Raw genomic sequence first — 27,977 nt, 5'->3', positions numbered from 1 at the left:
TTTCTTACACATGTGCGGTTCTTGAGAAGAAGATTTTTGAAAAATGGCCAATTTTGGGCAGTTTTTGCTCAGGCCCCAGGGGGTGCTGGAGTCCTGAAATTTACAATTTATGTCCCTCTTGTCCCAAAGATACTTCATACCAAATTTGAAAAGTTATCAAGAGGTTAAAAATGTTCAGTTGTTAATGCATGACGACAGACGACAACCAATTGCAATAGGTCACCTGAGTTTATTCAAGTGACCTAATAAAATATTACAATAATAACAAGATATAAGTTTTTACTTCATATTTTTATTACATATCTATGAAACCTTAATTATAGGTGGTGAAGTCTGACTTCATGAATATGATAAATAACAGAGATTTGCTAGTAAGTAACACAAATATTCTTAATACCTTGTTAAATAATCCCTACCAAACTCATAATAAATTATTACAAATAACACTCAAGTACATTAAATAATGAACTACACCCAAATCTTTGATTAAAGTACTATCACTTTCCAAAAATAACCATTCTGACAATCGAGGAATCTTTTTCTTCTTCTATGCTGCCTTTCATAATTCTCAAAGCAGTAGTAACTTTTATAACATGCCTAATTTAAACAAGATCTGCATGTACATGAAAATTTAATCTTGCCATGCTTTTCACCTAGTAAGAAAAAGTATTTTTGGCACAAAAATACATGTATTTAGTACGAATACATAAAGTAAAGTAACACCGGTCCTTTTCCAGATTACTAGATGAAATTTTGCATTCAAACAGTGCCTAGTTCTAAATATCAAATATTTCATTTCAGATCTTCAACGATACAAGGAAGAAGACATTTTACAGGTTTTAAGCCTGTAGTGTACTCCTTTTTCTAAGTAAAACAAGATGCAGTTATGAAAGGCTATGCCTCCAAGTGTGGCCACATACTGAGTTATGCCCATCTGTGCAATAAGTACAGATCAAAAGCTTTTACATAGGTTGAAGTTGGAGACAAATATATACCAAAAGCAACGTTCCTCCCTGATCTTTGATTTTGATTGCATAAAAATATACATCAAACTTAATACATAAAAAGGGGAGGGGGGTGGCAACTATGCTCCTCAATCTCTTGATTACGATACTCTTAAATTATCGTTACACATGAAAAATCAAAACCAATCAACAAAACCACACAAATCTGAAAACTACATGTATGCAACACCCTTGAGATTATTCCCTCTAAAATAAATTAACTCTTAATGTAGTAAGTGCCAGGGGGTGGATAATAAAAACACACAAAAAGACCCTCATTAAATATCACTAATTCACTAAAGTAAAAAAATAAACACTGGTTAATGATTGTAAGCATCAATGGATTTAGAAAAGAAGGAAACACTGGATACAATAGCTACATGTAACAACAAAGTGCTTTTGTAAAAAAAAAAATTTAAAACAAGAAGTATCAAATAATATGTATTATGAAATTCATTAATCAATATATTGGTATGAAAGGGTCTATAATATTAAAATAAATCACACACAAAATATAATTTGGTTCTGCATCAATGCATATGAATTAAATGGTTACCATACCTGTACAACTGTATTGTACTTGTATATAAGGACAAAGTATCAAATTTCATGTTTCTGAACACAATTTCATGTAAAAGTTGTATGAAAGACAGTCAATGAGATTGCAAACTGTCACTGACAACCAATTATCTCAGATAAAAAGCCATGGTTAATTAATTGCCAAAATGTGTAGGAAGTCCTGCAATTATCCCTTATATGAACCCATAATTAATTAATTGCCAAGAAGTGCATGAAATCCTCTTTGTTTTCTATAGGAGTTCGCGTGGGCCGACCCAAATCTTTACGACTGCCTAGTCGTGTTTTAATTTCTAGAAGGACTGGTCCGTCCATTCCCCGCATGTCTAGCACGCACTGTGCAACCTCCTCAGGGGTAACAGCCAACAGCGTCTGAAAATAGAAATAAATTTACTTACTCTATATTTCCAAATATATACACATAGAGACTATATATACTGCTCCTCATACAGTGTACATGTTTTGTTTTTTGCTTTGTATATATACAGTACATGTACATCACTTTGTAAATATTTCTGTATTTGTTTACATTTCGGACTAGATGTACACTATGCTCCTCTGTGGGCCCAAATTGGTTAAATAAAGTATTCTGTTCTATACAATGTCATAAACTACAGTAAACTGACTCAGAGTTATTTTTGTAAAATTTCATCAATTTTTCAAGTCTATTAGATTCTTGAAATTTATACTTCATAAAACGCATTCTTAGAAATTACTTAATGTGTCGCCAGTTTTGCATAATCTACAAAAGCATTCGGCAGACTTACAGTAGATAAACAGTACTGTACATGGGGGGGGGGGGGGGGGGGGGGGACTAAACCTGTTTTAAAGAGTACTGGGGATTGCTATAATCATTCTTTATAACGAGTGTGGGATAGTGAAATTCTACCACAGGGACAAGATTCACAGTCTAGGATAAAGCTTTGCTGAATCTTGGTCCAAAGGTGAAATTTCACTATCCCAAACAAGTTCATAATAAATGAGATAATTTTTCTCATATTTCATCCACAGTTTACTGCGTTGATTCAGGAGCTGTGGAAAATTTAAAAGTATAAAAACCTCATTTGAAGTTAAATTCAAAAATCAATTAAACAGTCAGAAAAACCATACCCAAAAATCATTTACACTTTAACTAAAAGGTTATCCCAATGCTGTACTCCAGAAAAATAAATCAAATTGAAATGTGAAGAAAACAACACAATTTTTTACTATGTATAAAACTAAACTAGAGAAAATCTATGTGACATCATAATTAATGATGTCACAGCAGTGTAAAACAGAAAAATCCCACGCAAGTAGTGTTGGTTTCGAACTGGTGATACTGTATGTGTGAATGAACACATTGATGTAACTATTCAAAATGTGTATAACATATTTATACTATGTACAGTGAATTGCCAAAAGTGAGCATTCTATTGTTACCTTTCTGTATCCACATCCCTCAGCAATTTTTGAGAATGAAAAGTCTTTATGATTTCCAGCATCTGTTGGCTGGCCTCCTACAGAATCATGAGCACCATTGTTGATGACAATATGTTTAAAGTTGGAAAAACCTGATTGACCAACAGTTGCCATGGCACCCATGTGCATGATGACTGAGCCATCTCCATCCAGACAAAACACCTGTCTCTTTGGCTTCTGCATGGCCACTCCCAAAGCAATAGTGGAAGTGTGCCCCATGGACCCCACAGTTAGAAAGTCCTTCTCATGGCCCATGTCCTTGGCAACCCTGCATACATAATATATTATACACAAATTTATCAATAATTCAATGAAACCAAATTACTATGAAATACATGTACTAATAGTACCATAATACCAATGTTAATGCAATATTTTACTGTATCCATTGTCAGTGGTAAAACCTTTGTCCCATAAACTTCAGTGTCAAAATAAAACAGGCTTTAAAAAGTGGGTCATCCCCTCACAATGTCAGTATATATTTAAACACTGTCTTCTATCTTGTACTCAATTTCAAAATTTTCCTTCTCATTAAAATGTCCTTTTTTTTGCAAAGTGATGCCCCAAAATACAGAGACTTTCCTTCATTAATTTTTTGGTAATCCAGAATAATATGATGCAATTTACCTAAACTGAATACTATACAGTCATGTATATCAGAAATTACCTGTATTGAATACTGCATGTTATAACTTACCTGTACTCGAATAGTTCCCGGGACAACATCCCAGTGGCACTGATAACAACATCCTTCTGACTTAGGTTGTCAATAACTACCTTCATCGCATCTTCTCTTGATAACTTATGACTGAAAACAATTTTAGTTGTTAGAAAACTATGTCAATAAGTCTGACATTATAATAACATTTTCTACACATAAAGTTGAATTTTCCTCAAATAAAATATATTCACACCATTTTCAATTTCTTCAACATCACATATTTTTGTTCATAATTTTTAACTTACATGACCTTAATTATGTGCAATTTTGGCTTTAATACTGACATAAAGTTTGAAATGATACACTTTGTGCTCAACTGTATGTAGGTCTGCTTAAATGCTAAATTAGAGTTTATCTGGACAAAATTATTACTCGTCTGGTGTTGGCCTTTTCTTCAATTTGAATGGTGCAAAAGTTTGTCTTTTGACGAGGAAGGCATAAGGTGCATTGGATTTTTCCATATAGTGTTTCGCAGTCAGCAAAGCCTGAAACAAGAGTAATGGTAAATAGCAAAATGTGATAAAAAGAATCGCCAATGATTTGTGGTTTGATATGATTTATATTCAATGAGTTGTGTGTTTTCTATCCCCAAGCCTTGGCTATATAAATAAACTCACACAAAAATTATATAACTAAAATAAACCCTCATGACGACAACAATAATACACCTCAATGAAAATAAACCCCCACGAAAATAAGGATAATACCCGAATTAGACAGGAATCTTAGAAATTATTATTAGCTGAACTGCTTGTGACACAAGCTCACCATTTGCTTTTGGTAGAGTCTGTGAATACTATACAAAAACAAAAACTTTCATTATCCATTGTATGCAACAAAGTCCTCACCATCTTTATTAACTACAAGGTCACCACGATCTTTACTTACTATAAAGTCCCTTTAATCTTTACTTACTTGATCAGCGCCTTCTTCATAGTCGGGAAGAGGTTGGAATGGAATTCCTAAGGCAGCTAAAATACCACACATACAGCAAATGTGAAAGGCATAAATTCAAAATGAATTTCAACATCCTGTATTTAAAGCTTACAGTCATCATGATTTAATTCAGACAATCAGCTGGTCCTACTAAGACATTGCCATCGTTTCCAGAAAGTTACCATCTGGCCCTTATTTTAGCCTTACCCAGAAGCCCAGGAGTTGCCTGCCCCTGCACTAGATGCTGTGGTTCGTCTCTCTTTCCTGGTTCTCCTCTCCAGCCAATCAGAAGAATCATTGGCACACTGTATACCGAGGGAGAGGTCAGGGACATGATTGGGTTGATAATATTACCCAATCCCGAGTTCTACAGCAGAAAATATATTTTAATGCTCAGTACATGTATTTATTTTCATTTTATAATCTCTATTAATTTTACAAGTAGCTTGACCATCTGTAACTTTCTCTAACTCCATCAAATTGTCTAAAATTCATTCATAATTCATATCATGAATATCCTTTACAATGGATTGGGTTTTACTTATAGGGGTTTTATTTTTATATTTTGTTACACTACAATATTGCAACAACAACAAAAATGTTGTTCTTATGATAGTTTCTGTTGTGTATGTTTATTAATATTTACATTTCCAGATGATACCTCTACAAATTGTAATGATTCTTTCTGAATGTGATGCATTTCAAATAATGATGCTCATATAAATCTTGATAAATATAGTATGTCTATTTTAAAGGCTGGGAATTTCGACAGAAAAGAAAGCAGAGTGTAAATATAAGAAAAGAATTTCATGTTTAAAAATACATAAGGGTATCAAATGCAATGCTTCCCGCTGGCATACCTTTCATGAAGCGCTGATATGCTTCATGAAGTATGCAGGTATGAAGTGCTGCAGTTCATAACATCACATATACAAAAATGTATTTTCAATCTTCAAAAAGCTTTCAAATTCTAGCAAAAATTCCTCACATGATTATTGATAATGTATATCTAGAATAATAAAGTTTCAAAAGAAATTCCTTATTTTAAGTACATGTATCCTTATTTTGAAGTACACATATGGTCTCATTTGATGTGGCAATTCATGGATCCTTTTCACAGGATGATTAATACACAAATCATTGACCTCTGATATTTACATTTCCAAATGAGATCTTCACCAATTGTAATGATAGCCACTTCCTTATGGATGCATTGCATTCTGAACAATGCACACATGAATAAATATACTCAATAGTACATCTATTACTTTGTGCATTCTGAACAATGCACACATGAATAAATATACTCAATAGTACATCTATTACTTTGTGCATTCTGAACAATGCACACATGAATTTTAATAAATATAGTATGTCTATTAATTCAACAATTGGGAATTCCAACAGAAATGAAAATAGAATGCAAACATAAAAAAAATTATTTCTATTTTGAAAATACAGGGGTTCGACAGCGCTTCTTGAAATATGCCTGCATGAAGCATAGCAGTTCATACCCTTATGTATTTTCAAAAATGAAATTTATTCTCTAAATATAGAGTATACTTATTGAAGGTATGCCACAGAATGTTAGGTATAAGACATTTTACGACTTTGTTATAGAGACTTTCACAGTTACACAATATCAAAAAGAACTTGCTGGTGCATGTATTAAGTGAGCAAAAAAGGATGGAATACCTGCAGATACACCATAGGGTGCTTTCCAGTTGCTAGGTGATAACCTGTTGCTACGGCCACAGCATTCCCCTCATTTGCAGCAATAACATGCTTCTCTTTTGGAGCATTTTGTGTTACATAGGCACAAAAATCTGAAAACAGAAATCAACTGGCAGGTATGCAAAATACACACTTGCACACCCCACTTCCTTTAGCAGTTATTATAGAAGTTCTGAAGTTATGCTCCTCATGGTATTGTTGACAAAAATGTGTTCAGTTAAAATGATATAAAGGTTTGATGTCACCTTAACTCTATTTTCTGACAAATAGAGGAAAATTGATTAAAAGTATTTCGTGAAACTATTAAATAACGAGGCAAAACACATTCCACGTACCTTTGAGGAGTGAGTCGGGAACTCCGCAGAAGAAGTCGACTCCGATATTGAGACAAGACTTGTAGAACTGGTCAGGTTGTAAGAAGTCTCGCACCAGCTCAGTTAATTCCCCCGCATCCTCATTTCTCTTCTGCTGCTCTTCATATTGCTAACGAAAAATCAAATTATTGTAAACATCCGGTTCAATAGACTTTCCTAGTATTAACAATAGAATTCCAAAAGTATCCTAATATTTGAGGCTAATATATCAGTGCTACAAATCTGAACTATAGTCCAATGCTGATATATCCTAAGCTCTATCAAGCTTGAATCATATATACAGTGCTAAGTACAATCTCATCCAATTATAACTAAGATTCATAAGTGTTGGATAAAACTTTAATTTGCATAGAATGTTTTAATTACAATGTATTTTATTGAGCTCAAGATGAGAGTAGGTCAAGATACTGTAAATGTATTACATTTGGCTGTGTATTCTATTTAGCGCCTTTGGCGGAACGCAGCTTCCGCTAAATCAAGTACATCGCTAAATGCCATCCGTAAATCTAGATGTTTAAAGTAATTCAGGAATGCGCTAAATCAAATCTACGCTAACTTGTTGAAAAAACGATTTCCGCCAAATATTGTACACGCCAAATATAATACGTTTACAGTACTTCACAAAAATCACAGCATAGTGCTGCAGTTCATGAGTTTTTAATTTAATACTGTATACAGGGAAATTTTCAACGTTTTATTTTTGCTCCTTTCGACGTCGTTGTCACTGGGCGAATTTAAAAGTGGGTCAAACTGTTTTCTCTCATATCTCTCTTTTAACTAACACAACTATATCTGGGTGAATTTAAAACAGGGCGAAACTATCTGCAAGTGTAGAAAGGCGAAAATAACATGGGGCGAAAATAATCCTGTATACAATAATTCTGTGGGATGAATGTCAAAGAAAACAGTAAAAACATGCAATCAACAATTTGTCCATACATACTGTAAAAGTAGGCTGGGGGTTAAATATGCATATTTCCACATCCAACACTATGCATGGGGGAAAAATATGTGGTAACTGAATATACAATATATTACGTCAAATATTTATAACTATATACATGGGGGAAATTTACGTGCTTAATATTATGTGACTACGTAATTAGTGTAAATTTCCCCCATGCGTAAATAACCACTTTTACAATATACTACAAAACAATCTGTACAAAATTCATCACTGTATTAAACTAGGACAGGATATATTGATGCTAGATGTTTCTATATTCCACTATGTGAACCACTGGATAAAGAGTATACATGCATGTACAACAGAATAATTCACATAGGGTCAAGTCTAGGGTCAAGCCAATATTGGCAAAATCATCTAAGTATAGCAAATGAAATGAAATATCAATCAAGAGGAACATGGACAACAATGAGCAATTCACTTAAGACATCTTGCTCATATAGAGATGGGTCCTTGTTCAAACAATTTGAATCTACATTTTGTATGTTTACCTGCAGCTATATGAATATCATTTTGCAAATTTGCAATATGTAAATGAGAAAATTTTAAAGGGCGCCATGTTCAAAAAATGAATCCAAATACAAGGACATCATCCTTTGACAAATTGTGCTTTATGTTGGCCTGGACCCCTATAATCCTAATCAGAGGTCAGACATCATTTGAGCCGATCTGATTCAAATAAAATCTTATCTATTGTGTAGTTTGAACTGGAAAAAAATTGAATACTACTCTTGAAAATGTTAGCTTGCATATTTGTTTTCACAAGTTGTTGCCATGGTGTTCTTTAAAAAGATAATATTTTTAAAATTAATGTTCCCCTATTCAGACTTTGCATGAATTTGTTCTAAACTTATATCTGAAAATTTAGACTTCTAACAATGAAAAGGGTGTGTAACAGTGTATTTAGTAAATACATTAATGGTTAATGTAGTGTCGGATAATAACAACAAGCTAACCACTTATGCAACAACAGCTAGGTACCATTTGTGGTGATCATAGCATTCAGTAGTTGCTATAAAGCTACATGTATCTACAGGTAGGATTTGTTATTTTTCACACCTTAGTTCTTGAGAAATATATTTTTAAATGATCTCACCTTATTTTTACTAGATCTTAATTACATGTACATTTAAAATGAGGTGCAATTAAGACTTCTTTTGGGGGGAAAAATTTGCATCCCTTTTACACAATAATGCTTTGCAACAAGTTTGATAGTTTTTGACCTGGTGGTTTTGAAGAAAAGTTAAAAATAGATAAATCAAACAACCACAACTGACTGACTCGGAACAAATTTTGATCAGAAAAGCTCAAATGAACTATACATGGGTTAGTTAAGATAAAAATTTTAATAAAGTGCACCGCCACGGCACATGATACGCCCGTCACTTATTGTTAACATGAACATATCACCATGAAGAGATAGGTATGCATGGAACCAAATGTCAACCTTCCTTTAAGAATCTTACCCACTTTATGGCCTCATGTGACATTGCTTCAAATATTGATAATGTAAGCTTAATGATTTTTAAAAGGATATAAAAACATTTTCCCAAATGGTTTCAATGAAATGATTAAAGTGCAAGATAGCCCTTTATCCAAGCAAACAACTTACAATAAATGGGAGTACTCAAAAAGGTTGATTTATTCAACTTATCAAAAAATACATATATCAGTATCTGCCTTTGTCAAATCTTCAAGTATAAAAGTAAAATATGCATGGTGATGTCAATATAAATAAATATAGATTAAAAACGGTTATTTCAAATACTGGTGCATCTCCTATGGTGTAGTTATTAATTAGAAAAAAATAATACATCATATATTTCTCAACTGGTTGTGTTAGACTTGAGAAATGCACATCTGCAGCTTTGCTCATTGTATTTTAAGGAATGAAGAACAATGCACAGCGTAATAAAACATCAAACATTAGTCATTATGTTTATTCTTAGACTGTAAAACTGTCATCTTAGTGAGACATGACAATCTGCACCTTGTTGTTGAGATATAAAATAAAAATATATTTTACAATATCATATTAATTCTTAAACTTTATACCAAATTAACTTTCAAAGTAATGGCTACCAATTAGAACTGTTCTAAAATTTGACAGATCAATTAGAAGGCCAGATTCCTCTGCCCAATTCCCAATTGCAAGAGATATAGATAGCACCTCCTTGATCAGATTGCTGTAACAGAAATCTTCTAAACTCATTAATTAATCTGTAATTTGACAGAATGCAATTTTTCTGTTAGCAAAATGCCTCCTGAATTGCTTGATAATTACACCCATGGGACAAGGGAAATTTCTCTTGTTACTGACACAAAAGAAATAATTTGTTTGTTATATACTGCTGTATAGTACAGTGTATATAATGAAGAATGTGTAGTTTCTTGAATTAACATTTTTTAATATGGTTATTGCAATACTATTTCATCTGTTCAGATTTACACAAATGCCCAATCTGCAGCTTTGTTCATTGTATATCTTTTTTCTGAACAATGCCACAGCCATAACAAAACATCAAAATACTAATCATTAAAATAGGCCTTTATACATATTGCAACCATTTGTTGTCTTAGTGAGAAATGATACTCTGCATATAGGTTGCTGAGAAAAAAAATTAAAAATTATATAGTACAATGTCAAATTAATTTTGAAAATAAAGACTAACCACAACAAACAAATTCACTTTCACAAATAATTTCTGGTATATCTGCAATTAAGAGGCTAAGATCTCTCTGCCCAATTCCCTAGAGATAAAGATAACACCTGCTTGATCATGTTGATCAGAGATGCTCTACACAAAACTCATTAATTAGTCTTGTCAAAATGCCCTTTGCATGCTACTCCCATGGGACAAGTGGAATTTCTCATGTTATTGTTAGAAACAAAGGAAACATTACATAGGCTAAAAAAAAGCTGTACAGTATATCATAAAAAAAATATGTGTTTTCTTGATGTAACATTTTTGAATGAGGTTTTCTACAAAACTCTTATATGAGTAGGGATTGTACCAATTATAACATACTTTTTTCAAAAAATCACTTCAACTAAATGTCACAGTGACCTTAAAGTACAGTGCGACACACCTTCTACCTAAGATGCATAAGATGACCAAGTTTCATGATTCTAGATCAAATAGTTTTCAAGTTATGAGCCGGACAGGGTTTTACCATATTTGGCCATATCTTCTTAATTAAAAGTCACAGCGACCTGGTTTTAATGTGCGACACACCTTCTACCCAAGATGTATCAACTGACAAAGTTTGATTATTCTAGGCCTTATAGTATTTAAGTTATGAGCCGGACACGAAAAAGCTAACAGACGGACGGACAGACGGACGGACATGAAGGCCATAACATAATACGGCCCGTCTTAAGACGGGCGTATAAAAAATGAGAAAGAAAAATTAAACTTTGAATTAGTAGTTTGACCAAGGATTACAGTAAATGCTGTATAATGTAAAATTCTTTCACATTGAAAAAAAAAACCAAGAGGCCCATGGGCCTTAACAGTCACCTGACTCTTCTGAAATCAAGAACTGAATTCAGAAGAGCTGCAAGATGCAACGTGTTTTTGATATTTCTCTTATTAGAAAGTTATGGCTAAAGACAAATAATCTTTTTCACAATGACTATTAGCAACCTTACAGCCAAGTATGAGATTTTATACATGTATATCTTATCATGTATTCCTCTACCAAATATAGAATTTCAATAATATTCATCCAATGGTAAACTAGACTGTCTTACACATACAAAGACAGAATACATGGGGACCATGCATGCTGGTGAACATCAATGTTAGTCAACTAAACCCAACAATTGTGTAAACTTGATGCAAGCAATACTACACATTAGGCAGCAGAAGCTGTACCTCTTCATGTTTATTAAGGCCAAAAATAATAATTGCTGTGTTTCCACTAACATCCAAGACAAAATAAGGGGAGGTAGGTAGGTAAGAAATGAATTATTTTCTCAAACTTTAATTTCAAAGTACACAAAGAAGCATTCTGATCATAACTCCATGTAGGTTCATTAACAAAATGAACACTAGAGACTTATTTTTTCACACTTAATGTGCTTTAATATCAATCATTTCTGAAGTAAATAAAACTGTTAACTATAAGACAATTGTTCAGTAATCTCTTCAACAATGTTTTTTAAAAAAGTTTCGGCCAATTGTTAATAAAACATTTTTTTTAAAAACATTGCAAGGTAGGGTGTATAATTCAGGGTTGATCAAACTAGCACAAACTTAGCAATTTTTATTTTAGGCCTAAATAAACCAAGAAAAAGATCAGAATGTGCTGACAGACTTACCTTTTCTTGCTCAGTCTATTTGAGTGGAATTTATAAAAAACAGCACATGAAAAAAAATAGTCATGATGTAAAAGACACCAATCAAATACAAGAAGACATTTACTAGGATTGGTTCCTAGGTAACAAACACTGTTGTACATTTTCAAAATTAATGTGTCGCGTCGACGTGATCTCCAGGAAAGTTTCGGCCAATTGTTTGACCGACTATCATCCAATCAGAACGTAGTAGGCAGGGCCAAGACATCTTCGGTGACATGTGAATAAAGTAGTTGTAGCGGGTGTTAAAGTCGGAATAAGTTATTGATGAATCCATGGAAGACGAAGCAAAACAGTCATTATTAAAATCATATATATTCATATGCATTTATATTTATTCATTTCAGTGGTAGATACAGGAATTTCGAAAGTGGGGAGCATATGTAAAAGTCAAGCATTAGCCAAAATATTCAGCCATTTTGGGTGCCAAATCTGGACTTTTACTCATATTATTTCTAACAGTTTGTGACAAAAACAGGGGGAGGGGGGCTCTAAATCCACCACTGGATTCAATTCTTACTGAAAATGCGTTTTTTAGAATGCGATTAACAAATTTAAAAAAAAAATTATTTACTAGTGGTTATTTCCAATGAATTTTCTACCATCCTTTGCCTTTACTTTGCATACATTCGATAAACTCATGCAGTTAGCTATTAACATGCAAAATCTGGTCCAGGTAATGAACAGATGTAAACAAACAGCGCGGTACTATTATTTTGTGCACATATGTAGGTCAAATATATCTATGCGAAAAATGCAAAATAAATAAATTGAATTATTCAATCTTTCTAAAGTTGGTAGAATAATAATAAAGACAAGATTTCTTTCAGGGACCACAAGAGCAAACCATGCACGCTAATCACTATAAGTCACGCAGATTCGAAATCATTGTGGTTTAAAGGTGGAATCAGATCATATGGTGATTGATATTTTAAGATTAATAATGAATTCTTGGTAGGAAGAAAGTGTTAATTAAATCTAAAATGGCTTTGAAATAATACTACCATGAAATATCTGTAGCACATAATCCATGCTTGATTTTTCTGGTTTAACGTGGTCTATATTTTTATTGTGTAAATCAGCACATATATAAATAATATATCATAGAGCACAATGGTAATTTCAATGATGTCGTTTAATGTTTTGATGATTTTTATTTTGGTCAGGAAATTGTGGTTTTCATATTTGTTACACAATAGATTTTGAATACTTAATATTTCAAAATAATAAAAATGTTTGTAAAGTCAGTGAACTATACCCCTTCATTCAATCTTTTGATAAAACTGCTTTAACCGCTCTTCAATTCTAAAGTGTATAACACATTTGATAACTTGCTAGGGTATTTTTTATTTAATGTATATTTAGACACAATTTGCCAATAAATAATGATTTGTTTTAAACATAAACATACATAAAATTCTAAATACATGTATATTTCATTGTTGTATTTAGATCTATATGTTGATCAACAGCTGTTCTAACCGTCTTCCATCTTAACCCGACCGTGACATCAGTTACAACTGCTTTATTCATACGACAGCACTGAAATCTAGAACCCCGCCTACTACGTTCTGACTGACTGGATGTTATCAAATCAAAACAATTCACCTGAACTTTCCGGGAGATCACACCGACTCCAGATTTCTGGGTATTTCACAGTTAACACACATTCAACCCACACATGCTGTCAGTAGCTTTAAATTTGCAGTATATTCCCTAGGCTGAGCAGCTGCTTTTATCTTCTCAGTATAAAATAAATCTGAGAAACAACCACCAGTGGCCTAGCTTGTGTCAATTATGAAAACAAGTTGGAATCACCATTCTAGGGGTATATATAATGTCCAAAAAAAATTAAAAATTGAAACTACAGTAAATAAGGATGCTTGCGTATTCATTTGACAAATTGTATTGCAAGAAGAAATTTTTTAAAGAAGTTTCCATTATATTGCTCCTTGTTACAACTTCAAGAACATAAATGTGACCTGGCTTTGGGATAACAGATTAAAGAAACATTTAATCTTTGTTGAATAAGGAAAGCTTTTAAGTCAGTTTTAATTGAATTTACTGTTTCAATTGATCTGTAAACAATCCTACCTATTTTCACGATAATCATTTGGCATGGTCGTTCAATTTGCATTCTATTTACCTGAGAAAGCGTTGTGATAACTTTTGAAAAGAAGTTACAAAAGTATAATTAAAAGTTTACAGGAGAGCATATGACAGACTGAAACCGCCAAATTCAAAATCAGAAAAGCTCACTTGTGCCTTCGGTTCAGGGTACCTGTAAAGTGCGAAACGAAACGAAATCTACCGAAACGAAACAGATTGTATAACCGAACTCTTTTAATTATAATAATTAAAAATGGTATATTAGGCCCCTGTGAAAGTTACCACATATAAATAAAATTCGCCTCCCCTTTGATGTATAGGAATTCGGCTTGACAGATACAAAGTTTTAAAAGTTGGAAAGGGGGGAGGGGGGAGTCAGCACAAAGTACATATCAGAAGTTGATTAAATTCCATGTGCAATTAGTTTCGGATCCATAAATTTCAGAATGGAGGGTTACAATTTCAGAGGTCTGAGGAAACACACTAAACGAGGGGTGGGGTCGCCGGCGGTGGATCTGCCTTTGGGTATAGATACATTATTTGAAGAAGCTGGTGTCTGAGAAGGTTGAAAGCAGGAAGAACTCTTAACCCCTTATTTTATCTCTAACTGCTGAGGTGCGAGTACTTTCAATAATGGAAAAACATTAAATAGTATACCATAATATATGAATGCAATTCGGTAAGATACATATACATGTATTATTAAAAATTATTATTGATATGTAGTGAGTCTAAAGATAACTCTACACATTTAGGATGATGCTAAGACGGGGAATTGAAAATGGGACAGAAAACGGAAATGTGTTATGCAATAATATCAGGAGGAGGTCAGCATCTTGTAAAATCAATAGGCTTATGAACAAGGGAAGCAGAGATTACAAAGAGAACGGGAGGACATACTTAGAATCCACCGTTTGATATACGACATACAAATACACAATATCCACATGTATACATAGATTTGTCTTTAGAGCAAAAAATACCGAAACATGTATTATGCCCAAATGTGGATTCGACACCGGCGACCCCACCCTCGTTTAGTGTGTTTCCCCAGACCTCCTGTAACCCTCCGTTCTGAAATTTATGGACCAAAACTAATTACACATAGTATTTAATCAACTTCGGATACGTACTTTGTGCTTAATCACCCCCCCCCCTTCCAACTTTTAAAACTTTGTATCAGTCAAGGCGAAAGCCTACATCAAAAGGGAGGCGAATTTTATTTATATGTGGTAACGTTCACAGGGGCTTAAGATAACGTTAATTATTATAATTAAAAGAGTTCGGTTATATAATCTGTTTCGTTTCGTTTCGGTGGGTTTCGTTTCGTTTCGGTAGATTTCGTTTCGCACTTTACAGGTACCCATCGGTTCAGGTGAGCTAAGAAGGTGTACAAATCTGAAAGCCATTAAACACATTTCTCTGAAAAGTAAAACAGATTATCAGTTTATAGCCAGTGGTAAAACTTGTCTAAAGTTGACATTGTTGGTTCCAAAAACATTTACAGGTACAGCTGTATTTAATTCATATGATACATGATATAGATGTGTTTTAGATAGAATTCTGCTATGAATCACACAGAACACTTTGCACAACATCCAAATCAAACAACTGTGAAATGGATCTTAGCCCAATATTTACCATATATTCTACACTTTATTCCCATCTATACTATCAGAAGCTACACGTATATAGCCAAAGGACATGTTGGTAAACATGTTGGTAAACCTCTTTGGTGTTTTGGGTAATTTCAAACACAAGAGTATGTATAACAAGAAAATCTGAAAAATATACTGCTGTGCCAGTTCTCCAATACATTGATATCTTCAATACCATGGATATGTCAAAGTGAGTTGGAAGTGCCAAATACATTTTCTTTAGGTATCTGACCCCCAATATCTCAAACCCTCGGATTATCTCAATTTTTCTCTCCGCACCATCGAGTTCGAGATAATTAAGTATGACTGTACTAAATAAAGAAATGAACAAGCTATTTCTTTTAAAAAATTTAATTTATAATATATGTGGTTGGTGCTTTCTAATCCCTTTCAACCACAGAATGAATAGTAAGAGATGTATTTGACAGATCTTGTAGAATTTGTTAGAAAAATTCTAGTCGTCGAAAATCACAGAGAGAAGTAGATACTTTCTTATAGAATAGGAGCAGGAGTGGCTACATGATATTTGTATAAATCATACCACATCAGACACTCCACAGAGAGGTGAGAAGAGTGGATGCCTGGTGATGATTATCATATTGATGCACAAACGTAGTTCCCAAATCGCCAATCCAGATCCCTTCGATTTGCTCCCATAGAAGGTTTTAGATTTGTTGACATGCAGCTACTGTCTAATAATCTTATACTTTGTTGAATTGATTTCAATATTTGTTCTGTATATGTATCACTTACATTATCTGGACTTCCGTGCTTTAAAGATAAAAAAAATAGAGAAAGATACAGATCAATTAATAATAAACTTGCTATTCATATTCATTTTGGTTCTATTTTCAAATTAGGTTGAACATCAGCATTGAACAAGCTCTCAAGAGTTCTCACCTGGCTCAAAAAATTTCATTGTAAGTTGATTAGAAAGAAGACTTGGCATAAACCTACTTCTGGAGAAAAAGCTGGTTTTGTGTTGGCCATTGATAGCTACTTGGAATATTCTAATTTAGACCTTTCCATAACATTGGAATAGATGTATCAACCATGTTGACTAAAGCCTTCTTAAAAGAAGCCATATTGGAATTCAGATTACCTACTTTGAAAGGTAACGGCACATTCTTTACAACTTGAGGAACATTTGTATCAAGTATGGTCACTGGATATGCAGTTGTTCTGGAGAATTTAATATTCTTTTAGCTATCAATCAAAAGGCTTGGTGGCCATATTAGTTTGGATCACTTTACAAGGTCACAAAGCTTCTGTGAGATCACTAGGGGAACATCTAAGTTTTGTCACCTGGATATGTAGTCGTTCTAGAGACAAATATCAAAATGTGATTGTCTGCTGCTGTAAATACCGACAAACTTCAAGTGATAGCAGTAGCCCACACTGACCTAAAAACTTCAAGAATACTGAGAGAACAAGAGGCCCATGGGCCACATCGCTCACCTGAGTCACCTTGGTCCATATCAGAAGATTTTCCATATCTATTTGCATGTAAAACCGTAGTCCCTATTATGGCCCCAAACCTTCCCCTGGAGGCCATGGTTTTTGCAAACTTGAATCTACACTATGTCAGAAAGCTTTCATGTAAATGTGAACTTCTTTGGCCCAATGGTTTTTGAGAAGAAGATTTTTAAAGATTTTCCCTATATTTTATATGTAAAACTTTGATCCCCTATTGTGGCCCCATCCTACCCCAGGGGGGGGGGGTCATGATTTTAAGAAACCTGAATCTGCACTATATCAGAAAGCTTTCATATAAATCTCAGCTTTTCTGGCTTAGTGGTTCTGAGAAGAAGATTTTTAAAGATTTTTCCTATATATTTGTATGTAAAACTTTGACCCCCTATCGTGGCCCCATCCGACCCCCGGGGGCCATGATTTTAACAATTTAGAATTTGCATTATATCAGGAAGCTTTCATATAAATCTCAGCTTTTCTGGCTTAGTGGTTCTTGAGAAGAAGATTTTTAAAGAGTTTTCCTATATATTTGTATGTAAAACTTTGATCCCCTATTGTGGCCCCATCCGACCCCCGGGGGCCATGATTTTAACAATTTAGAATCTGCATTATATAAGGAAGCTTTCATATAAATCTCAGCTTTTCTGGCTCAGTGGTTCTTGAGAAGAAGATTTTTAAAGATTTTCCCTATATATTTGTATGTAAAACTTTGATCCCCTATTGTGGCCCCATCCGACCCCCCGGGGCCATGATTTTAACAATTTAAAATCTGCATTATATAAGGAAGCTTTCATATAAATCTCAGCTTTTCTGGCTCAGTGGTTCTTGAGAAGAAGATTTTTAAAGATTTTCCCTATATATTTGTATGTAAAACTTTGATCCCCTATTGTGGCCCCATCCGACCCCCCGGGGCCATGATTTTAACAATTTAAAATCTGCATTATATAAGGAAGCTTTCATATAAATCTCAGCTTTTCTGGCTCAGTGGTTCTTGAGAAGAAGATTTTTAAAGATTTTCCCTATATATTTGTATGTAAAACTTTGATCCCCTATTGTGGCCCCATCCGACCCCCGGGGGCCATGATTTTAACAATTTAGAATCTGCATTATATAAGGAAGCTTTCATATAAATTTCATCTTTTCTGGCCCAGTGGTTCTTGAGAAGAAGATTTTTTAATGACCCTACCCTATTTTTACCTTTTCTTGATTATCTCCCCTTGGAAGGTGGCCTGGCCCTTTATTTTAACAATTTAGAATTCCCTTTACCTAAGGATGTTTTGTGCCAACTTTGGTTGAAATTGGCCCAGTGGTTGTTGAGAAGAAGTTGAAAATGTGAAAAGTTTACAGACGGACAGACAGACAGACGGACGGACAGACGGACGGACGCCGGAATACGGGTGATCAGAAAAGCTCACTTGAGCTTTCAGCTCAGGTGAGCTAAAAATGGTTAGAAGGTTGGAGACAATCTTCCCTAACAAAACGTTTTCTAGATTATTTATACATGTAGTTAATGATTACTAATCTGTAGAAACTTCTAGTCACTAGCCTCTGACAATAATACTGTATGTATTATCACCTGATCATCTAAACAAAATAAAACCATGTTCATATAATCAAAAACTGATAATGTACACTATACACAGAGTAAATCAACGTTGTCAGAAACCCACATTCAGTCTCACAAAGGAACAACCCCGGCCATGCCATGGGTTTCTGACATTTCAAAAATGTTTTAGTAGAGGAACATTTTTCATCAGTTTGCTGAAAAGAATACAGGTATACAAGAAAATGTAACAAAAATCAATAGCATTATATCTGAATAAAATTACATGTAATTAGATAAACTTACTTCTACATGAAAGCAATTTTATTTTTCACCACAAAATTCAATGAGAGTAGAGAACTTTATGCAAGAAATCATAGCAACTGCAAGTGCCATTAAAATCGGATCAACAAATATTCAAAATTTTGTACGCAAAGAATTTCAGATTTCCCATCCACTGACTGTGACTTTTCATCTTAAAAATGTATAGGCCTGGGAACCCAAATCTTTACGCAACCTAGAATTCCTGCAAGTGTGGTAAAACTATGTAGCTTAAATCTTTGGGTCACAGAAGAACAAACCTGCAAACACCTGGACAAACATAAATTAAATATGAAATATTATACCCTCACAGCAATTCTGATGCTTGAGGACAAGAAGGATGAATTATGGACATCATATTAAGCAAGATCAAAGAAATGAGATAATTACCTTTACTTGACTTTTGTACCGATTTGATCCTGTGTGGATGTCCCGCTTCATCACAGAACATAGACGACCAAGTGAAAGGTAAACATTATTTCCCTGCAAAAGAATACTGGAGATCATTTCCATTTCTGACAATTTTCACAAACAAGAGACCCATGGGCCATAATGGTCATCTGAGCATCACAAATGAAAAACCTTGCATGTATATTTGAAATGTTGCATGTGAGCTCATCTTTTTTTGTTTTTTTTAAATATGATTGTATAATCATCACATGAACCAAGGAGCCCTACCCTATGATCAAAGTTCCTGACCCAGAGGGCATGAATGATAGAGGCTTTTCTCTTCGTCAGTGCAAAGTTTGATATCCACAAGTCAAGAAGACAATTTCAAAAGAATGCATGTTCATTAGATAAAAACCGTTATAAGAGCCCCACCCAACAAACATAACCTTAAGGTCACCAATTTAATAATTTACATAGAGAATTTCCATCTACACTTTTACTATGTATAGGGTTTGGTTGTTTGACATCCAGGGGTCAAGATGATTATTAAAGAAATGAACACATTTTTCACTATATGAGCCAAAGATTCTCACCCTAGTACCCTCATCCAGGAGCCAAAAATTTCACTATTTTGAAAGAGGCTTTGCTCTTTATCGCTACTCTGTACTCAGTTTGGTTTGTTTGATGCCCAAACATCAAACAGATTTTGAAAGAAATAACATAATTTTCAATATATGAATTATACAGCTCTTGACCCTTTCCCCAGAACCTCTGACCCAAGAACCGCAGAAATTAAAAAGAAAAAAAAAATCAAACAAGACGCAATGTTAAAGAGATTGAGGGATCAAAGGAGGTAATGCTAACTGACCAAGAGTCGGTCCGTATTCCTTGAATGTCCAATAAAATGGACAGCCAAGAGGGTTTGGATTCTGACCACATACTACAGACAGTACTGGCACCGCCCTTCCCGATGGTTGGGCCGTAAAACATTAACCATACCGAACTCTTTGTGAGAAGTAGCATAAGTCTATCTAACGATCAGTTAAATCTAGCACACCCGTCCCAAGCATCGAACCCTCATTAGATTGTAAACGTGTCAATCGATGGGTTCATCGGCATTAATATTACATTCATTTTCTACATTGACAGGGAACGAACTAAAGTCAACACAAACCAGTAAACAAGACTTAATTAATGTCGCAGCTTTAGCCATTGTCCAAGCTCTGTCGTTGATCACTACGTAATGTATACTGGAACGTCACAACAGGACAGGGACAGCGTCAACGTGCGTGCCTACCAAATAACTGTCCACAATGCTCGCAAACCGGAAACATTTGATACTGCGAAACATACACTACACAAAATAAACACGATCAGCCGCGACGAATCCGGGAACCATGAGAGAGAGAGAGAGAGAGAGAGAGAGAGAGAGAGAGAGAGAGAGAGAGAGAGAGAGAATGTAACACATTTCTTATAGAGATATTATTTCTTGTATTTATCATTTTCGTTAAAATATGACACATCATGTAATTCATCATTTTCATAAAAAATGTCCTTAATATATATACGATATGCCACTTTTTTCCAATTTTCAAGACAGGGTAATTTTGATTTGATAAAAGGCTTCATCCATTCCAGATTGTATCAAATTTTGTGATTTCACCATTTTTATAAATGTATCTCAGGGTCTCGTATATGTAGTTCTTTTTCAAGTGAGATATCGCTACTACTATATTTAATATCTTTTCTGAACACCTCATTGTATATATGCAGTACTTTAACCACAGAAAAAGAGGCATGTTTTGAAAATGTTTGTTCGAATTTAGAAATCCAAATAAAAAAAAATTCCTTTTGAAATAGATAACGGTAGATTTGTATTTTCTTCAATCATATTTCCAAAGTATCTTTTCCCCAGAAGATGTGTTCCAGTGTTTCTTCTTTCAATTTACAAAACATACAGCGCTTGTATCCTTCCTCTCATAACTGTGTACAGGAGAGTGTTGGCAGTCAAAATTCTATTAATAAGTTTATATTGGAACCATTGAAGTTTTGAGTTGGGTTTCTTCTTTTTTTTTTTTTGGTTAAAAAAGGGTAAACTTATAACTTGTTTTTCATTCACTTTCTCCAAGTCCAAATAGAGTGTTCCATTTTGTTTTACAGATTGGTTCAGTGTCGTTATATGCATGGTTAAACAAATTATGTTTTGATTTCTTACAACATCATGTTACAAGCCAATTTATAGATATACGGTAAAATTAGGGGATTTTGTACTTTATATATACATAAACCATATAGTTCAGAAAAATTTGATAGAAATTCACCCCTGGTAATAATACTATTGATTTGTTTCACTTCCTTGCGCATGTTAAAAGCTGTAAACACTTCCACAAGCATACAAATCTGGGAGCTTTCATATTTTGAAAAATTCTCCCTTGAAAAAATGCAATCATTTGATTTTATAACATAAAAAGTGGATATATTTGTGGGTCCCCCCCCCCCAATTCTGTAAAATGAATCCAGGATTCAGAATTATGGTAATCCAAAGAGGTTTTACTGAACTGTATTTACGTTCTAAGTTTACTACACCAATACCACCTCGAACATTTTTCGCACCAATATTATATCTCCCTCTTTTGATGTGAGGAGGAGTGTGATGTTGCTCGCATTTTTCCTATGTAAGAGTAAATGTTTTCATGCATGTATAGACTGACAGTGTATTCAAACGTACACTGTACACTGTACTTGTTGTTTGTTGTTTAACTAATAATTTACACGGAAGCTATAAACAATGTCCCTTTATGTCCCGAAAATCTGGGACATACAAGTTTCTTATCCTCTTTTTATCAGGATGGTAGGCTATACCTGTTCACTTCTATGAAGAGTATAGTTACGTTTCTATCTCCCTTCCTGTCTCGTACTTTATCGCTGGTGATAACTTTTGATTTACATAAGATAAATATAAAAATTAACCAGGTAAAATTTATGATTTTTGGTTGTGTGCATAGTGTATATTGTAACAGTATGTTACATTCACTCCTATTTGAATTTGTAATTATATATAATCAGAGATAACAATTTGTATGAAATTGTGATTAGATACTAATTTGACATTCCAAAGTTATAAGTTATAGTAACTACTAACTTCAAATCATTTTGTTTTGGGCCCGCAGTAGTGTTTTTGAGAGAGAGAGAGAGAGAGAGAGAGAGAGAGAGAGAGAGAGAGAGAGAGAGAGAGAGAGAAGGGGGGGGGTCCCAAAATATTCTGATGGGTAAAGAAAAAGGGGGAGGGGTGTTTATTTGATATAAGTATATTCGACTCCCCTGCACCCCATGGGACTGTGTATTGTTAGTTTCAGTAATTGGGACCACCCCCGAGAATTGTTTTAATTTTAAAAGTATCAAATATTTGACCTCTCAGCATAAAATGGGCGGGGCATGGAATTTTAGTTTCTGGTATAAGATTCAAAAAGGTTTTTATATGCACTATGAATAAGGAGTTACAGAACAATGAAGACTTTCATGGCCATATTATTTCGTTCAAGTTTCCAGTGTTCGTGTATACCAACAGACTCGGCTAATTCAAGATAACTGTACAGAACAGTTAAAGTAAGTCCACCCTCCTGTGATGTCATCAGATTTTGCAAAATCAATGATTTATTTAGATTTATGTATGATAGGAACATAAATTTTGTTGGAGTCTTTTCCTATAGTTATTGTAAAAAATCTTGTCAAAAATAAAATATTTCAAATGTCTAAGTTATAGATGAATAATCAATGATACGTTTCAAAATATGAATACAAGGGCAATAACTCAGTTTCTATTGATTTCTTTATCAAGTCTATCATGCGATGATTTCCTGTATTTTTTACAGACATTTTGTATATTTGTGTGAAGATACAGTTTCATGAAATTGTTATGAATGCTATTATATCGTCCTAACCAGTTTGTATGGAATTTTAATAACGCTGTTTAAGGAAAATTGCAGTTTTCTGACGGTGATATAGGATTCTGTTTATGTACGTCTCACATCTTAAAAAGTGTGATGACCTATGTATTTTATTTGATAATTTGTTAGTTTTAACTCTATTGAATGGAAATAAATACACATTTTAAACTTGTATCAGATAAAACTGCGAGTATGGAGTTACCTTAAATGTGGTTACCGTAAAATACAAATTTATTAATTTTAATAAGGTTGATCTATCCTCATGTGATGTCATAGGTTTTTGCAAAAACTTTATTCAGTTAAACTTTGTGCATGATAAAAATATATCTTTCAGAGGAATTTTATTCACTGAATAGAATAAAAAAAATCTGGTAAACTATTGATGCTGAACAAGTTTATATTTTCAGAATTCCATAGATAATCAATTGTTTATGATTTTTTTTTTTTTAAATTTTCAAGGGCAATAACTCCTATGCTGGTATTTCTTCTACTGTCGATTTCCCCAATATCCACAATTACATATTTATGAATTAGCAGAGTTTTTTTAACTGTTGACATTTAAAATTTGCCATTTTAACAAGTTTTTATCCATTTTAATTATTCTGTAAAACGAAAATGTGTGATTTTCTGATGTTAACATATACTTCTGTTTTTTAAATCTAACTTTATTGAGTTGAAATTAGTACAGTTTTCCACTTTAAACCATTTATATTGATAAGTCACATGAGGAAAAATTATCGTTGACGCTACATGTACAAAGCCAGCAATTTTCCTCCTTTAATCAATTTTGGCTTCAAAATTATATTTAATTTTAAGATTTTCAAAAATGACCGACATTCTTTGTCGGTACCTTTGTCTGAAATTCACTGTACATCTAAATTCCATGGTTTATGGAATGTTGGATCTACCTGTGTATTTGTATGAATAGATGTATATATACCGATTAAATTGATAAGTTTAGGCGCATAGTAAACTGTGCTAAAATAATAAATAAATAAACTGTTTGTTTATTTCAGGTAATGTCACGTGTTTGGTGCGCATGCGTTAACACACCTGTCTCAGGTAAAGCGGAAGCTAGTGACTCATATTTTAACTGAAAGTGGGGACATTTTGATGATTTTAGTTTTACGGACACTCTTGTAGAGAAAAGTGATGTAAAGGTAAATATATCCTTTATTTGGTCAAAATTTTGTTAATTAGTTTTAACTTTTATACGATGAAGCCAGGTAAGTTTGGGACTCGTGTCATTTTATTGATAAGCAGTTGATCACAAAGTAATGGCTCTGCGATGATAACGTGATTGACAGGCGAAATGACAATATACTTGTATATTGCCATAATTAGCAATAAACAATATAAAACATTTGCACAGAGTAATAAACTAATTGCTTAATTAGCGGTACTACAAAGTCTTCAGAAGTAACGGCTTCTCAGTGTACCTGTCCTAACATTTCCGTTCTGACATCAAATACGTGGTCTGTGTTTCTGGAATTAGATGCTTATGGTGAGTAATTGAAAAAAAAAGAAGTATTTTTAACTGAAGTTTTTAAAGCTGGGTGATGATGACCGATGGAGATCAGTTACAGATATCATCTCATGAATTAATGATTGAAGTTGGTAGATATTCTGGTATTGCTAGGACATAAATTAATGATTGAAGTTGGTAGATATTCTGGTATCACTAGGATGTAACAAATGCAACTTCGGTTCATTAGGTGATGAGATTTATTTTTTGATTAAATGCGAAAAGTTTGTTGATGAAAGAAAATCTTTTTGTGGTGCTATAGAAAAAAGTTATAATTTTTACAAAACTTAATGATGAACAAAAATTAATTTACATATTATGTTCTGAAGAGCCATCTATTCTAAATATAACTGGAAATTTTATTTGAACAATATATGACATTGTATTTGCATGTAACTATGTGTCGTGTAATCACTTAATTCTTTCTTTACTTGTACATGTATATAATTGTACAGTATAATAAAAAGTCGTCATGCTGCCCCTTGATTGGAAAAAAAAGTTCTATATATATTCGATCACTAGCTGTTGCATAATAAATAGTCTTGTTACCTATATTTATTTACTACATAGGTATACATGATATTATATATTTATAAAAATAAATACATGTAACCACGTCCCCATGGTCCCACTGCAGCACCTGTAATTATATATCATACATACGTGTATTTCTGCAGATAAAACCAGATTTGTGGAGAAGAGGAGGTCATCATTCAAGTCTTTAGATATAATTGTTCATGTAGAGAATTTTAATCTTATGATAAAGTTGTTCAGTCTTCATAATTATGTGTATATGCTATCAACATTTATTGTCTTGCCTTTTTGATAGATATTTTGAAAAGTAATCAAAGATCCAGGATCAAATCTAGTAAAATTTACAAAATAAGTAAATTGCAATACTTGGAACAATTAGGACATACATTATTTTGTTTCCATCTACATGATTAGTGGTATAGATTTATATGCTTTTAAAAAAGAAGTTGAGTTTTGTACAAAAAGAGTCAACACAAAGCTATTGGACAGTAATTGTAGCATTTTTACTGAAAAGTACAGCAGACTGTTGCAAGATAAAAGTTTTAAAAGTTATGGAATAATAACTGCATGGGGCCATTAAACTTGTTTTTTTTAATTTCAGGGCTGAGGTTGCACCACAAACAAACGAGCATGAGTGCATTCCCAGCATCTACCACCCCAAACATTGGGCCAGAATACTATGAAAGTTCATCCAAATGGTCCAAGGAAATTCTTGTGACAAAAGATCCAGTCTTTGTGAACCGCACAGTCATAAACGGACACTATATTGGAAGAAAGCCCCATAATTACATCCCGTTGGCAATTATAGCCTCTATTTTAAATCCACTCATTGGTCCCATAGCCATCGTTTTTGCAAGTAAGGACATTAATTACAATTTACTTCAAACATTTTTATCCCTTCACCTTTATTTGTTTTAATTAGCCAAGTTGAAATGTTAATATGGTAATTTTAACATACTGCCCCCAAGAATAATAGTTTCATGCAACATTTAGCCTTTACAATGCTAATTCATTCATCACTTACAACAATGTGCGTCATTGCCCTTATTTGACTTAATCCATGTCACAGCTATTTTATCTATCATTTGCAGAAAAAATGTATTTGAAGGTGGTTAATTAATTCTGTTCTTAATGAAAACTACAAACAAGCATACATTTGTATTTCTAACCAGTAATATTTTGTAAGTACATTAATTATACATCACGATAACAGTTTTTGCAGCAAATGCAAATCACTACTTAAATGATCCCTCCTCCACCTCCCCAACAATTACACTTCAATCATGTTTAAATCCCCTATTACCACATGTTCAGGCTGCTGTGCATTTGTATATACTCTTGACTTTATTCGTACTTAAATGAGTGTTTATTTAATGTACTTACATATATGATGTGGTTAGAGTAAATAAATGAACCTGCACTACATCATCTGATATTGGTTTTATTTCTTTTCAGTTATGTCCACTCGCTCCTATTATGATGGTGATATGAAGTACGCAGAAAAATGGGCAGATTACGCATTTAAGATGGCAATGGCCACTCTAGGCATCACGATCATTCTTGGAGTGGCAATTGGTTTCACACTCAGCAATGTTGGCACGAAGGGTGGACATGCACCATAATCTTAAAGGATCTGAAGAAAATGGACTATATAATTATGGAAACATATTTATGCATTAAAGGTCATCGTTAATCAAGAGAGGCCGTTCAGTGTGAATGATCAGTGTTTTTAACCAGGAAAATATTTCCATTTTCTGTCAACGGCACGATTTTCATGCGGGTATCATGTTGCTTTCCATTAAACAGTACTTGATAATGTCAAGCATGCAATGAACATTAGATTTTCATATTCCATTATGGTGATGACATTTATAGTGAGAAAAAATTCTGTGACATTTCATGCCCTCTCAGTGATTCATGTAAAATTCAAAATCCCTTTTTTTCCCCTCTTACCAAATTACAGCAGCTGCTTTCTCGTGCCTCATGAAGGACATTGATTATATTCATAAACTTGACCCACAGCCTGTGGTTAGTATTACCCTGTAACTTTTTAAAATGTCTTAACATATATATATATATTATAGAATACCATGTATGTCATGTATTTTACTCTGTCTTAATTCACTCCTTTTACATGGATAAGATAAAACCATTGTAAATACCTCAGTTTGTTCTTATTTGCAAGACTATGTACCTGGTAACTATAAGGAAATGAAAGGGAGTTTGTACATCAGTGCATTTTCGTCAATCCTGCTTTAAAAGACACGACCGATCAAAGGAAGAGAAAATGACAGCTATTAGAATGTAGCTGTGGGCAGTCATGAAGTAACAGAATTATATTGCA

General features: G+C 33.6%; 2 protein-coding genes and 1 long non-coding RNA gene across 5 annotated transcripts; 2 read left to right on the top strand and 1 right to left on the bottom strand.

The window, feature by feature from the left end:
• Window positions 1-276: 276 nt before the first annotated feature.
• On the bottom strand, window positions 277-20,964 carry LOC125646416 (phosphonopyruvate decarboxylase-like). 3 transcript variants are annotated; one of them, XM_048872676.2, is made up of 11 exons: window positions 20,802-20,960; window positions 19,628-19,720; window positions 16,654-16,671; window positions 6,768-6,915; window positions 6,394-6,524; window positions 4,906-5,065; window positions 4,678-4,733; window positions 4,135-4,247; window positions 3,739-3,849; window positions 3,003-3,309; window positions 277-1,952 (listed from the first exon to the last, which is right to left on the bottom strand). In XM_048872676.2, the coding sequence occupies exons 1-11, from the start codon at window positions 20,838-20,840 to the stop codon at window positions 1,773-1,775; spliced, it is 1,356 nt and encodes a 451-aa protein (XP_048728633.1). In that variant the 5' UTR covers window positions 20,841-20,960; the 3' UTR covers window positions 277-1,772. The 3 variants fall into 3 exon arrangements, with proteins under 3 accessions (XP_048728633.1, XP_048728634.1, XP_048728635.1); XM_048872677.2 differs by lacking the exon at window positions 16,654-16,671 and adding an exon at window positions 12,098-12,112; XM_048872678.2 differs by lacking the exon at window positions 16,654-16,671 and having other exon boundaries at window positions 20,802-20,964.
• A 1,528-nt stretch (window positions 20,965-22,492) lies between these two features.
• Window positions 22,493-26,228, top strand: LOC125683224 (uncharacterized). Its single transcript, XR_007372831.2, has 3 exons — window positions 22,493-22,600; window positions 23,170-23,233; window positions 24,591-26,228. It is a non-coding gene; the product is annotated as an uncharacterized LOC125683224 (long non-coding RNA).
• Window positions 26,229-26,230: 2 nt separating this feature from the next.
• LOC125647309 (uncharacterized) lies at window positions 26,231-27,795 on the top strand (the record flags this gene model as incomplete). Its single annotated transcript, XM_048873990.2, has 2 exons — window positions 26,231-26,489; window positions 27,089-27,795. Coding segments are annotated over 2 exons (426 nt in total), but the record flags the coding sequence as incomplete, so codon positions are not given.
• Between the last annotated feature and the right edge of the window lie 182 nt (window positions 27,796-27,977).

The sequence above is a fragment of the Ostrea edulis genome, chromosome 6, assembly GCF_947568905.1.
Source record: "Ostrea edulis chromosome 6, xbOstEdul1.1, whole genome shotgun sequence".
Taxonomy (NCBI): Eukaryota; Metazoa; Mollusca; class Bivalvia; order Ostreida; family Ostreidae; genus Ostrea; species Ostrea edulis.
The sequence above is the reverse complement of the archived record's forward strand: the minus strand, read 5'-3'. Positions and strand labels throughout refer to the sequence as shown.

Bases quoted from the DNA above. Each gene is read 5' to 3' on its own strand.
- LOC125646416 (XM_048872676.2), bottom strand. From the start codon at position 20,840: ATGGCTAAAGCTGCGACATTAATTAAGTCTTGTTTACTG. The intron at 5,066-6,393 runs GTATTCCATCCT...TTTCTGCTGTAG, and splicing joins ACCCTATGGTGTATCTGCAG to AACTCGGGATTGGGTAATAT. The intron at 4,248-4,677 runs GTAAGTAAAGAT...CTCTTGTTTCAG, and splicing joins ATGAAGAAGGCGCTGATCAA to GCTTTGCTGACTGCGAAACA.